This window comes from Heteronotia binoei, chromosome 11, assembly GCF_032191835.1.
Source record: "Heteronotia binoei isolate CCM8104 ecotype False Entrance Well chromosome 11, APGP_CSIRO_Hbin_v1, whole genome shotgun sequence".
Lineage (NCBI taxonomy): Eukaryota > Metazoa > Chordata > Lepidosauria > Squamata > Gekkonidae > Heteronotia > Heteronotia binoei.
In genome coordinates, this window is record NC_083233.1 from 8438488 (window position 1) to 8453040 (window position 14553).

At 46.7% G+C, this 14553-nt stretch overlaps 1 protein-coding gene across 1 annotated transcript in view; it reads right to left on the bottom strand.

The window, feature by feature from the left end:
* Positions 1 to 788: 788 nt before the first annotated feature.
* Positions 789 to 14553, bottom strand: part of LOC132578940 (homeobox protein CDX-4-like) — a 31772-nt gene continuing 18007 nt past the window's right edge. Inside the window, exons 2-3 of the mRNA XM_060249107.1 lie at positions 2655 to 2800; positions 789 to 1043 (exon numbers count right to left, since the gene is read on the bottom strand). Of these exons, the coding sequence (XP_060105090.1) occupies positions 789 to 1043; positions 2655 to 2800 (401 nt within the window). The remainder of the gene's footprint in view (positions 1044 to 2654; positions 2801 to 14553) is intronic.

The following is a 14553-nucleotide window of genomic DNA, read 5'->3' on the forward strand; positions in this document are numbered from 1 at the left end:
TCTGCAAAAAAGTATGGATTCTGCAACCTGTATACAAACAGAGGAAATGTGCAGAATGTCCTTATTTGTCATGATCCTGGTTTTTTGCCAGTTGTGAAGAAGAGGAGACAGGATCTGTGGAGGATGCTGAAGGTCCACTGTCAGTCCATGGAAGTCTGTGTAGCCACTCCCTTGGATTCTGAGATTTTCTCACTGACTTGCATACATAACTTCGCAGGCCACTGCTCTCCTTTTAAAACGAAACCCGGGAAATGGAATTCTGTGTCATGTACCATGATCTGCGTTTGATCTGTGCTTCTACAGAATAGTAGCAGGTGTCCAGCCCTGATTCAATATCTCTGGTTTAATGCATTTCCTTGTCACAGCAAAAAAAAGCCCTGTCTTGTAGGAGGAATCAAAATATGCTGCAAAGAACAGATGACTGAAATTGCCAAGTGTACACACTCTTTACTCTCGAATCAAACAAAGTGTGTATGTAGAGGGGTGTGTGTCTAAAAGTGAGCCCAGGGATCCACTCTGACTGTGATCCTTTTTCCCTGCCCCAAACCACTCCAGCTTAGTGCGGACAAGAGCCTGTTGGTCTCAGTGCTAACCCCTGTCATAGAATGCCCTTGCCAAAGAATATTCCACAATTCCACCTTTGCTAACAGACTCACAGTTGTCTGTACCATTCAACAGGCTGTTGTGATGGCAGGGTCTCTCGCAGACAATTTTGACAGCTGCTTTGTCTGTGGTGGAGCTCCATGTCCTCACGGGGTTTGCAGTATTCTTCATTAAAGGAAACAGTCTTACTGGGATGCCACAACCTGCTGAATGTTCCCATTGTGCTGCAAGCCATTCATTGGGAGGGGAGGCAGAGGCGGTGGCGGTGGAAACAAAGGACCGGTCATCTCTGAATGAGTCTGTGGGTCAGGAATTGGGATGGGACTCATTGAACCTGAGTCACTTTGGATGGAACTTAGGCTCCCACCGTCAAAATTTGTCATTTTCTTCTTCATTAATTTCCGTTCTTTGGCTCTGCGGTTCTGGAACCAGATTTTTACCTGGAGAGCATGCAAATAACAAAACTGTTTCCAATGCTAGCCACCAAACATAATCCGTATATTAGCTAAACCTTACTCAATAGGAAATGATAAACGCATCCTGCTAAGTTACTTTCTGGGTGGATTTCAGAATGCCTTTTTGGCACTAACCGAGGTTCTCGTAGTGGCAAATTAAGGTGAAATCATGAGGGGTGGATTCTTGCTTCACAGTAAAGCTTTCCAAAACTGGCTGCCTTTAGGTGAGGCCGGGGGTGGGAGGCATGAAAATTTTGCTCACAGCATGTGTGATATGACCACGTAAGCAAGCAGCGCAACCTTCAAAGCCTCATTTCAATCACTAAGGCCTAGGGTTGCCGGCAGCTGGTGGGGGACTTTTATCGCATGCACAGCTCTGTCATGTTTGCTGTGGCATGCAGCGTGATGACATCACCCAGTAGTGATGTATCGTGCCGGGCAAGTTGCGTGGGGACATGCTAGGAATTTAGGGAAAACTCTATGGTTTTGTGCGGGGATGCTCTAGCAATTTGGGGGGAAACTCTATGGCACCACAGAGAAGCACTCATCTTAGAGAAAGCTGTGCTTAACATCCTTTAAACAGCATTAAAAATATTTTCTTAATCTGCATCCCATCTCTCTCCCCCATAAAGACTGGGTAAGTGTTCCACTGTTCTCCTTTTCTCCATTTTTATCCTCACAACAACCCTGCGAAGCAGGTTAGGTTGAGAGTGCGTGACTGGCACAAGGTCACCCAACACGCTTTCATGGCACAGTGAGGATTCAAACCTGGATCAATTTAGCAGATACTCAAACCAGCATACAGATTAAAACAGTACATCGCAAGCATTCAACAGCAAATAAAACCAAATGCAAATACCTCAAATTGCCTGTATGGGAAGACTGGTCAGCCGGTAGCAGAAAGCATAGTCTTGGTGAAATGTTCCTAAGAATAGCCACTTATGTTTATATGCACATAAATTTGACCCAATGAAGTATTACTTTGTGTTAGTGGAAGGTATCATGAAGTTACCGCCAAATTATGGTGACCTCATAGGGTTGCCAGACGCCTTGGGGGAGGGGAGGCTCCCCCTGCCAATGGGCCCTTGCCCCAAGCCACCAGTAAGCTGGCCAGGAGGGGACTTACCGGGAGGAGGATCCAGGCCATGTTGCTGGCTTCACATAGGTAGTGACATCATCAAGCCAGTTCCTCTGGTATTTGGGCAAAAACTCAACAGCAGAAGCTGATTTTACTATAGAGTTTTTGTCCAAGTACCAGAGCATCTCCTGTAAGTCGCTGGCATAATGGCATTGCTTCTTTTGTGTGATGCTGCCAGCAAAGTGGCCTGGGCCATTCTCCTGATAAATCCCCACCATCCCTCGCTGGTTGACCTCATAGGTTTCTCAGTGCAAGAGACAAACAGAGGTAGCTTGCCATTCATTGCCTGCTTCTGTAGCAATCCTTGGTGGTCTCCCATCCAAATACTAAACAGGACTGACCCTGCTTAAGCTTCTGCACTCTGATTAGATCCAGCTAGCTTGGGTCATCCAGGTCTGGGCTAACGCATTACTTCACCTGTCGGACAGGAAATCTGGCGTGTGTAATCCATACTCTACCTGTCTCTCAGAAAGTCTTAAGTTTGCGGCAAGCTCAGACTTCCTCCTGATCGTTATGTATCTGTTGTAATGAAATTCTTTCTCCAGTTCTAGTCTCTGATGGTCTGTGTAAACTACACGGTACTTCTCTCTTGTTCTTGTTTTACCTGTTGGAAAAGACAAACAGAAATATAAGCCTGCACAGGTACTTTTCACCTGAGGATTTGGTGCTTCACTGGTTTCTCGTTTATACCTGTACACAGTGGTCATTTTGTAGAAAAATAGGTGGTGGAGCTCATCCAGGGATTGTTATGCAGCTGCACATAGTATTCAATGGACAGGGAGGTGGAACTCTCAGAAGGAGGAGGAGGAACTCTCAGAAAGGTGCAAAAGCTGCGCTCCTGTGTGCTCCCACTGAATCGGAGGCCTGCTTGTACACGCGTTGAGTCGGTAGAACATGCCTTTTTGTTGGAAATTATCAGAGTACCCATTCAGACCTAGCCTTGCTTTCGCACCAGTTGTAATGAAGTAGTAGTAGTAGTAATGATAATGATGATTTTATCTGTTTATTCATTTATAGATGCCTCACTGAGACTTAGGATGGATTATGAAATATTTTCAAAACCTTATTCTCAGACTGCATAGAATGTCCAGTAAACAGTGTGGTAGGACTAGGATTAAAGAATTGGGAGCAAAGCAGCAAAACAATAATTTAAAAAAAGGAAAGACCTCAATGGTCTTAAAGGTGCTTTCTTTGTACTTCTCCCCTGGGATCCAGGGAATGGGGCAAAGGAAGCTGTGTCTCTTCCCTTCCTTCCCCAGGGGACTGTGTGTGTGGGGGGAGGAAGCCTCAGCCACTAGAAGGAAAAGAGACTTGGCTCAGTAGCTCTGCTGTGCAATTGAGAAAGCCTGGGAAAACAAGCTCTGCCTTCCCCCCTTCCTCTCCAACGGAGGGACCCTCAGCCAATTGAGAAAACAGGTTTTGCTCTGTAGCTCTGCTGTGCGATTGAGCAAGCCTTGCAAAGCAAGCTGATAGGGAGAAGGAGGCAGATGACAGCCAGTTGCTCGGGGGGGGGGGCGGGCGGCGGCTGATAGGAGCCCTCTAGGGGCGTGATTCAGCCCTTGGGCCGCATGTTTGACACCCCTGCCCTAAACACTACACTAGGCTATGAAAACATCCCTTATGAAAGTGGCTTAAACTGTTACATTCAGGGGGTTGCTGTGTTGGTCTGAAGCAGCAGAACAAACTTTTGAGTCCAGTGGCGCCTTTAAGAGCAATCACGTTTTATTCAAGGTACATGCTTTTGTATGCATGTACATGAAAACTTATACCTTGAAATGCCTCGCCACTCTCTTCCATGACACCTGCAGTGTGCCACCACCAGTGTAGAGGCTGCATCCGGCTGGGCACCCTCCTCTGGCTTTGCCTGGGGGGGGCAGAAGGGTGCGGGCAGCAGTGTGGGCACCATGGAGGAGGGTGGCAGGGGGCGGAGCTTTGCCTAGGGCAGAAGAATAGGCATGTGAGGGTCTTCCTGACCTCCTTGTGCAAGCTGTTCCAAAAGGACAGTTGTGGCCCCAGAGCAGGTCCAGTTAACCTTGCTTGGAGTAACAAAGCACCAGACAGGTTGGGAGACCGTAGCCTGGGCTTCAGTTGTGCACTGCAATGGACACTGAGATACCACTGTTACCCTTCCTGGGGGAGGCATTCCATTTTAAATCTTCTTTTTAGCTAGCAGAAAATTCCTTGGGATGAAAAAAATTATGCTGCAGTAGTCTCGTATTTACTTTCTGAACGGAGTTTGCTTTAATTTAATCGGGGAGGGACGGTGGCTCAGTGGTAGAGCATCTGCTTGGGAAGCAGAAGGTCCCAGGTTCAATCCCTGGCATCTCCAAAAGAGGGTCCAGGCAAATAGGTGTGAAAAACCTCAGCTTGAGACCCTGGAGAGCCGCTGCCAGTCTGAGAAGACAATACTGACTTTGATGGACCCAGGGTCTGATTCAGTATAAGGCAGCTTCATATGTTCATATGTTCAATTGTGTAGTTTGTGTGCTTGACCTAGGCAAGCCAGGCACTCTGAAGTCATTTGGAGTTCAAATGGAGAATGCGAACCCCACATGGGAGCTCTCTCATAAGTATCGAGAGTACTTTAAAAGTGCTTTGTTTGTAAACACTGACTTCAGTTAATTGGAAAGAACTAACAAGATTGGAGAAGAAAGATGCTGAGGGAAAACAGTGCTTATCTCAGGTGTTTCTTGAGTAATGTCGATTTGTTGCAAAGTGCTGAGAAAACTTTCTTTCTGTAGCTTACACTGAATGCAGTGAAGAATTCTGTGGCTTACATGTTTAAAGTCACATTCGATCGGAGAAAAATGAAAACACCCTCCTCCCCAATTAATGTTTGAGGTAAAGAACTGAATAAATGACTGCAACAGTAACTGAAGTGGGCGGGGGGGGGGTGGTTGTATTATTTACTATTGCTCTGGCAAACTATAATTCTGATGTTCCAAGTAAAGCACATAGAATGTAAATCTTTCACCCCGAGTTAAATGATTTAGCCAAACAGAAAACCAAGAATCATCTTGTGATCCACAGCTAAAGTTGCCAACCTTCAGGTGACACCTGGAGATCTCCCTCTATTACAGTTTATCTCCAGGTGACCAAGATCAGTTCCCCTGGAGAAAAATGGCTGTTCTGAAGGGTGGACTCTCTGATATTGTGCCCTGTTGAGGTCCCTCCTTCTCCAAACCACACCCTTCCCAGGTTCCACCCTCAAGTACTTCTCAGCCCACAGCTGGCAACCCTATCTACCACTGACTCATCATGTTGGGCATCTTAAGAGGAGCTTGATAAACCTAGTGCCTTTGCTGAGGAAACAGGGGTGGGGTAGAATTGGGTCAGGCACCTCCTAACTGGATTTGCCTTGGAGGGTTAGGATTGTCCCATAAAAGATCACTTTAATTCTAGAGCTCTTATTTGTTACAGGCCCTTTTTAGAGGCATGCAAGGCTAGGTTTTATGCACTGATAGGAGTACAACAAATGGAGAAAATGCACCCTTTAATAGAAAGGCATGATTCTATCCTATCTTTAAGTCTTCCTTCCTTCATGGGAACCAGATCGCTCACCTGGTATTTGACCCTTGTTACACCAGCTCTATTAGGATACTTCTGTTGTTTTAACAGTCTGAGCCTCAGTTTGTAGAGGGGGGAAGGAGAGGGCTTTCCCATTGGCCATAAAATTCACAGAGCATTTCTTCTGAAGGCCATAAAAGCAACAAGAAGGCCTCTTTATTTGCTGTGAAAATTGTCACCCTTTCCGGCAATATAACCACTAAAGAAAAGGAGAAGAAGGAAGAGACGGGGATGCATATCAAAGCCGGAAGAAATGTTAAAAGGGGGGGGGGGGTCTGGCACTTGAGATGGTAGATAGGCCTCTGAACTGAAGACAATGGAACAAGGGAGTTATTAGGGGGGCTTAGACCTCACAACTAGTTTACAAAGCAAAATAATTTGCATTCAACTGGCCCTCAGTTCTCTTGGTTTTTCTTGCTGGAGGGATGCTTCTGTTTTACATCAGTTCACATCTTCCTCTGAACTGGTCTGCATCTGTGGGTTGCATGGGGGCACTGTAATGTGAGATCTGCAGAAGGTCATCTCCAGCTCCTCCAGTTGTGGGAGATGCCAATTCCCCATCCACATTGGGGTTACAGGAGAGATTAAGAAGAGATTCAGGGTTATCAGAAAGCAGGTGGGGGGAAAATGTCTGCTGGACACTCCATTAGTCCCTATGGAGAACGATTCCCATAGGGTATAATGGAAAATTGATCTGTGGGTATCTGGGGCTCTGGGGGGGCTGTTTTTTGAGGTAGAGGCACCAAATCTTCTGCATAGCATCTGGTGACTCTCCTCAAGATACCCCCCAAGTTTCAAAAAGATTGGACCAGGGGGACCAATTCTATGAGCTCAAAAAAAGTGCCCCTATGCTTCATTATCCCAAATGGAGGGAAGACATTTAAAAGGAGTGTGGTCCCTTTAAATGTGATGGCAAGCACTCTCTTTGGAGTTCAGTTGTGCTTGCCACACCCTTGCCCCTGGCTCCACCATCAGACTTGGCAACTCTATCTTAATTACTCTTTGTTTGAAACAAACTGCTCCAAAGCAGAAGATAAGTTCTGATCAAAATCCAGGTGGGTACTAGGAGTTTATGTATTCAGAGTTCCCAGCATTTTTTTTTAAAAAAAACCTCAGTTCACAGAGGTCCTCCAGGGTCATTCAACTGACAATTTAATTTTCAAAAAATTTCTGGGAACTCCAGCCATGCAAGTGCCAGTAAATGTCTACTTTGGCCTAACTAGTTTGATGCTTGAAGCCCAAGTAATGGTGAAAAGTAAGAGGATGTTCAAATTAAGGCTTATTTGTAGTGGCAACTCAGGTTCAACAATTTAGTCTTCCTTCCCACTGAAACAAAAGCATTCCTTACTGCCTTTTTAGTCCTTTAACCTTCAGGGTCTTGGCCTTTCTCTTTTCTGTCCCCTCCCCACTTCATGTTTTAGATTGGTGTTCCTTCCTCCCCTTGGAGTTTACAGCTGTTTTGCTGATATGATTTTACAAAGGTTCAGGTGAATAGCTGTGTTGGTCTGAAGACCAAAGAAGTTTAATTCTGGTTATAAACTTCCATGTGCATACACACAACAGTGGCACTGGAATCAAACTTTGTTCTGATGCTTTGGACCAACATGGCTACCTGCCCCAAATCTGTCTGAAGAAGGGTGCATGCATACAAAAGCTTATACCCAGAATTAAAGGCAGGACTCAAATTTTGTTACACTTTACAAAATTCTTCACAAAGTTACTTGGATAAATTGTTAGGGACTGTGGTCCATACTATGTATTGTTGTTGTCAGCCCCGTAGCCAGGATTTGAAGAATTGGGGGGCCCTGATTTTTTTTCAGGGCACACATAGTGGCCCCAACTAGGGTTGCCAAGTCCAATTCAAGAAATATCTGGGGACTTTGGGGGTGGAGCCAGGAGACTTTGGGGGTGGAGCCAGGAGACATTGGGGCAGAGCCAGGAACAAGAGTGTGACAAGCATAATTGAACTCCAAGAGAGTTTTGGCCATCACATTTAAAGGGACAGCACACCTTTTTAAATGTCTTCCTTCCATAGGAAATAATGAAGGATAAGGGCACCTTCTTTAGGGGCTCATAGAATTGGACCCCCTGGTCCAATCGTTTTGAAATTTGGGGGATACTTTGGGGAGAGGCACTAGATACTATATTGAAAATTTGGTGCCTCTACCTCAAAAAACAGCTCCCCCAGAGCCCCCGAAACCTCCAGATCAATTCCCCATTATACCCTATGAGAAGACGTTTCCCTCTCCCCCCCCCCCCCGTTTTTGGCCAATCTGATGCAGGGGACTCTGTACTCACGAGTTGCTGCCAGCTTCTCACAGCAACACAGGCACACCAGCTGGGCACTTTATGGCATGGAATAGGAAGCCGGCAGAACTCCCTCACCTCCGGAGGTGCAAAGGCACATGGTCCTTTGGAGGCGTGGCTGGGCTCCCCTCCCTTCACCGGCCAGCTGACTGGGGGCGGGAAGCAGCCTGAGAAAATGGAAGAGCTCTGGCTGCTGCGATGGGGGCTGGGTGGGAAGGGCTGCCGTTCTCCCCCTCCCCCCGCTTTCGCTTTTATGGCCAGCGGGGGGAGGAGGCTCCAAATCGGGGGTCTCCAGGCCTAGCGGGGGATTTGGGAACCCTAGCCCCAACCTCCATGGCCTTCTCTCCTATCACCGCTGAGGAGGAAAGCTGCCAGCTTGCTGCCATACAGCCTCCCCCCAACCCACAGCTGCCCCAAGGTGATCTCTTTCCACCCCTCTTCCAACAGCTCTGGTGGGGAGCCACTCAGAGGTTTAGATACATGCCGCACGGTCTCCTGCCCTTACCTGTAGCATGATCCAGCTAGGCAAGCCTGGCGGGACAAGGGGGAGGTAGAAGGCGCCATCAAGTTGCAGCTGACTTCTGGGGCTATAAGACCTCCAATTCGGATTTCTTACTGTCAGAGGGCAAGCCGAGGCTGCCCAAGCGCAGCTCCCACCCTTGCTTGGGTGGCCAGTGAGACCAGGCCAGAAAACCCCTGCAGGCGAACATCACTGCTCCACTGATCCCCAGCCCCAGACTGCAGCCGGGACCTCCACTTGTGTGCGCCAGCCTACCCTACCCTGCCCTGTCTGGCAGAGAAAGCCTGCAATGGAGCCATCGGCTCTCTACCCCCGCCGCCCCACTTGAGGGCCAGAACGGCCTCTTCTTACAGGCGCCCTCTAGCCCAACGTCAGCCCAACGTGGAGCTTAATTTTCAGTCCTGGGCGCTGAAAGTGCCCCGTTGTTCCTGCTTGCTGAGGGGTCAGAGAATTCTTCCGGCCCCTAAGCAAGCAGAAGCAACTGTGTGTGACGACGGCAGAATGGAGAAGGATGCAGCCGAGGCACTGGAGGCTGGTTAGGGGCCCCAAGTCAGGGGGCCCTGCCTAGGCTGTGCCCCCACAGGCCCGCTTGTAGTTCGACTCTTTGAGACCCCATGGACAAAGTCATGCCAGGCCCTGCTGTCTTCCACCATCCTCCAAATTCTGCTCAAATTCGTGTTTGTTACATTAGTAACGCTTCCAGCCATCTCATTTTTTGCCGTCCCCTTCTTCTTTTGCCTTCTGTCTTTCGCAGCATCAGGATCTTCTCTAGTGAGTGCTCCCTTCTCATTTGGTGACCAAATTATCTGAGCTTCAGCTTCAGCATCTGACCTTCCAGTGAACAGTCTGGGTTGATTGCCCTTAGGACTGACTGATTTCATCTTCTGGCGGTCCAAGGGACTCTCAAGAGTCTTTTCCAGCACCACATCTCAGAAGCATCTATACTATGTATAGTTTGTTGTAAACTGGATCCCACTGTGTAATCCTACATCATTTAATGCGTCATGTTAACACTTACGCTTTGCTTCAACTCTGTTTTTAGATTTCTGGTTGGTTCTACAACCCAAATCCTATTTCACTGTGTATTGAATGTCACATCCTGTTGATCATCTTGACTCCCTCAGTGTAATCCTCCTTGAGTCCCAATGAGAAAGGTGGGCTACAAACAACTTAAATAAATACAGTGTTTGTACTGTGCAAATCTACAAACTGTAGGTTTGGTTTCTGATTTCTGACTGGGGAGGTGCTCCTGGGTAAGCCCCACTGAAATAGACAAGAGCTACACCAGAAGGGCATTGTGCAGGGACGAGTTCTGGCTGCAGGACTCTCTCTAAAGTCATTGGCGCGTGTCTGAATGAAGAGGAAGGGAGCGTAATGGGTGTGTGTGTTTTCCTTTGGTGGCCCCTCCAAATGAAAAGCAGCTACATCCCAAGGTTTCATTATCCTTAACCAAATGGAAATTTTGTGTTCCTTTATCTCTAATATTCTGAATGGCTAACTTTGGCCGTTTTCCCACTGACCTTACTCCGGAGCGACGTCCCTCTTCACCGTGCAGCATCTGCGTGGATTTCCCACCAACTGCTGCGCATGACCAGGAAGAGCCACGGCTTTTGCGTTGCAGATGTAAACTGGTTTTTAGCGGTTTACATCTGCGACACAAAAGCCGCGGCACTTCCTGGTTGTGCATAGCAGTTGGTGGGAAATCCACGTAGACGCTGCGCGGTGAAGAGGGATGTCGCTCCGGAGTAAGGTCAGTGGGAAAACAGCCTTTGTCTCCTGTATCTTATTAACAGAAGAAACAGTTAGAGAAAGAGTTAGGAAAGCTAAAGCTCAGTATGAGCTTAGGGTGGCCAAAGATGCTAAAAACAACAAAAAAGGGTTATTTTCTTATGTTCAGAGTAAGAAAAAGACCAGGAACATGACAGGCCCATTGCGAGGGCAGGAAAGTGAAATTATTAGAGGTAACAGAGAGGGCAGAATTGCTCAATTCCTACTTTTCCTCAGTCATCTCTTCTGAGGGAAACGGTGTTCAACATGGCAAAAACAGAACATATAATGAGGGTATGGCGTTCCAACCTAGGATCAGCATAGGGGTAGTACATAAACACCTAGTTTCTTTAAATGAAACTAACTCCTCAGGGCCAGATGAACTGCTCCCAAGAGTACTAAAAGAGTTTGCGGATGTAATTTCTGAGCCTCTGGCCATTATTTTTGAGAATTCCTGGTGAACAGAAGAGGTTCCAGAAGATTGGAGGCTGGCAAATGTTGTCGCCATCTTCAAGAAGGGGGAAAAGGAGGATCCAGGTAACTACCAACCCATCAGCTTGATGTCTATACCTGGAAAAGTTTTAGAACGAATCATCAGTCAGTCCTGGAACATTTAGAGAGGATGGCTATGATTACTAAAAGGGGTTGCAAATGCAGTAGAAGACAGAAGTAGGATCCAGGATGATCTTGACAGGCTGGAAAACTCGGCTGAAACCAATAAAATGAATTTTAACAGGGATAAATGTAAAGTTCTGCATTTAGGTAAGTTCCATGCATAGTTATAGGATAGGGGAGACTTGTCTTAGCAGTAGTATGTGCGAAAAGGATCTAGGGGTCTTAGTGGACCATATGCTGAACACTAGTCAACAGTGTTATGCGGTGGCTAAAAAGGCTGGAAATACAATATTGGGCTGTATTAACAGAAGTATAGTGTCCAGATCACATGAAATGATGGTATTGCTTTACTCTGCTCTGGTAAGACCAGGGCATATTAGGCCACACATCCCTGATGTAGCCAATCCTCCAAGAGATTATAGTAGACCCTGTAAGAAGAGCCCTGTACTGGAGTATTGTGTTCAGTTTTGGGCACCACATTTTAAGAAGGATATAGACAAGCTGGAACGGGTCCAGAGATGGGTGACAGAGATGGTGAGGGGGTCTGGAGACCAAGTCCTATGAGGAAAGGTAAAGGAGCTGGGGATGTTTAGCCTGGAGAGGAGGTGGCTGAGAAGTGATATGATCACCATCTTCAAGTACTTGAAGGGCTGTCATATAGAGGATGGTGCAGAATTGTTTTCTGTGGCCCTCGGGAGGTGGTGGGTTCTCCTTCTTTGGAGATTTTCAAACAGAGGCTGGATGGCCATCTGACAGCAATGCAGATCCTGTGAATTTAGGGTGGGAGCGGTATTTGTGAATTTCCTGCATTGTGCATGGGGTTGGACTAGATGACCCTGGAGGTACCTTCTATGATTCTATGATTCCTACAAAGAAAGATTGAAAGAGCTGGGCATGTTTAGCTTGAAGAGGAGGTGGCTGAGAGGTGATATGATCACCATCTTCAAGTACTTGAAGGGCTGTCATATAGAGGATGGGGCAGAATTGTTTTCTGTGGCCCTCAGGAAGCAGTGGGCTCTCCTTCTTTGGAGGTTTTCAAACAGAGGCTGGATGGCCATCTGACAACAATGCAGATCCTGTGAATTTGGGGAGGGGGGCAGTATTTGTGAATTTCCTGCATTGTGCATGGGGTTGGACTAGATGACCCTGGAGGTCCCTTCTAACTCTATGATTCCTACAAAGAAAGATTGAAGGTGCTGGGCATGTTTAGCTTGGAGAGGAGGTGGCTGAGAGGTGATATGATCGTCATCTTCAAGTACTTGAAGGGCTGTCCTATAGAGGATGGGGCAGAATTGTTTTCTGTGGCCCTCGGGAGGTGGTGGGCTCTCCTTCTTTGGAGGTTTTCAAACAGAGGCTGGATGGCCATCTGACAACAATGCAGATCCTGTGAATTTGGGGAGGGGGGGCGGTATTTGTGAAGTTCCTGCATTGTGCAGGGGGTTGGACTAGATGACCCTGAAGATCCCTTCTAACTCTGTGATTCTAAGAACAATGTTTTTTTTAAAAAAAAAATTCAGCATGGTGTAGTGGTTAAAGTGTAGGGTTTAGGAGACCTGGGTTTGAATCCCAACCCAGTCACATTCTCTCAGACAATTCTCAGGATTGTTGTGAGGACAAACCAAAGTAGACGAGAAGGATGTAAGCTGCATCGGGTCTCCACTGGAATAGAAAAGTTGAATATAAATAAAGTAAATAAAATACATAAAATTGTGTTCCTGTATCTGTAATGTTCTGAACATCCCACGTTGTCTTCCTTATCACCACCACCACCATCATCATCTTTAAAAGAGTTCAGGGCTGTGCAAAATGTGCCATTTGTCACCAGTTCTTCCCTCTAATTTTTCCATGTCCTAGCCTTGGGCCTTACTTCATCACCAGTGAAAGAGCAAGGTAATACGAACTCTAGGGCAATATCGTTATTTTAGCAGCACACTGTTTAAACAGTTCATATCTCCTTTACGCCAAGCCCAGAAGAGCGGCCGCGGTATCATTGTCCTCATCTGGCAAGCTGAGTCCTGAGAGGGAAAGGCTTACCAAAGGCCATCAGGAAAGACCAGTTCTTGAACTAAATAGCCTCAATTCTACAGCACGGATATGGAATCCAGTGATCCCCTTAAGCTAGGGATGCCCTCCCTTTGACATTAGGGCCTGTTTCTCCTTGAATCTATCCGGGAAATGGAAACCCAGCTCACTTGGCTGTGCTTGAATAAATCGCTTCTGTAGTCAGTGATCTGCCAGGATTGCCAAAGCACTGAGCAGTGTGGTTAGCCTTCCCTCCCTCCCTCCCTCCCTCAGAAATGATCCCCAGATGATGCAGTGCAGGGTGGGGAAGACTTCTCATGGTGATCTTGTATAGGCAAAGATGGGGATTCAGCAGACGAGTTCCCTTCTCCTATGAAGCTGGAGCCCCATTTTGCTTGCAGAAGGTGCATTATTGGTGTTAAGTCTTCTTCATGTGTGTATCAAGTGCATTAACGTATTGGTTTGGATCTCTAACCCGCCCAATTCAGAGGTTCAGAAACCAGAATTTAAGACAGCAAGGGAACAGTTCAGTCATTGCCCTTCCGTGTCCCCCTCACCCTACAGATGCTCCCGCTGCCTTATGAGGTGGTTCTGAAAACCTTCTCATCCCCGTGCTATAGAACAGTGTGTGTTCACACAAAAGCTCAGACCCTGAATAAAACTTTTTTGGTCTTAAAGGTGCCTGATTGAATGGAAACTTTGTTTTCCTCTCCTCTCCAGTCACAGTTTTAAGCACTACTTGAAGGAGCTGCTGCAGAATGCCAGTCTTTCCCCTCCCTACAGTAACAGTTAGGATATTTCCTGAAATGGGGGTTGTGAGCTTCCCACCTTCAAAAACAGAACTTATAGGAGGGTATGAAGTTCCAACCTAGGATCAGTGTAGGGGGTAGTACATAAACATCTCGTTTCTTTAAATGAAACTAAGTCCTCAGGGCCAGATGAACTGCACCCAAGGGTTCTAAAAGAGCTTGTGGATGTAATTTCTGAGTCTCTGGCTATTATTTTTGAAGTTTCTTGGAGTACAGGAGAGGTGCCGGAAGATTGGAGGCAGGCGAATGTTGGCCCCATCTTCAAGAAGGGGAAAAAGGAGGATCTGGGTGACTACCGACCCGTCAGCTTGACATCTATCACTGGAAAAGTTTTAGAACAAATCATCAAACAGTCAGTCCTGGAACATTTAGAAAGGATGTCTGTGATTACTAAGAGCCAGCATGGTTTTCTCAAGAACAAGTCATGTCAGACTAACCTGATCTCTTTTTTTGAGAAAGTGACTACCTTGCTGGATCAGGGGAGTGCTGTAGACATTGTTTATCTTGGTTTCAGTAATGCTTTTGATAAGGTTCCACATGCTATACTTGTTGACAAATTGGTAAAATGTGGTTTGGATCCTGTTACCATCAGGTGGATCTGTAACTGGTTGACAGATCGCACTCAAGGAGTGCTTGTGAATGGTTCCTCATCCTCTTGAAGAGGAGTGACAAGTGGAGTGCCTCAAGGATCTGTCCTGGGTCCTATTTTGTTCAACATCTTAATAAATGTTTTGAATGAAGGAATAGAGG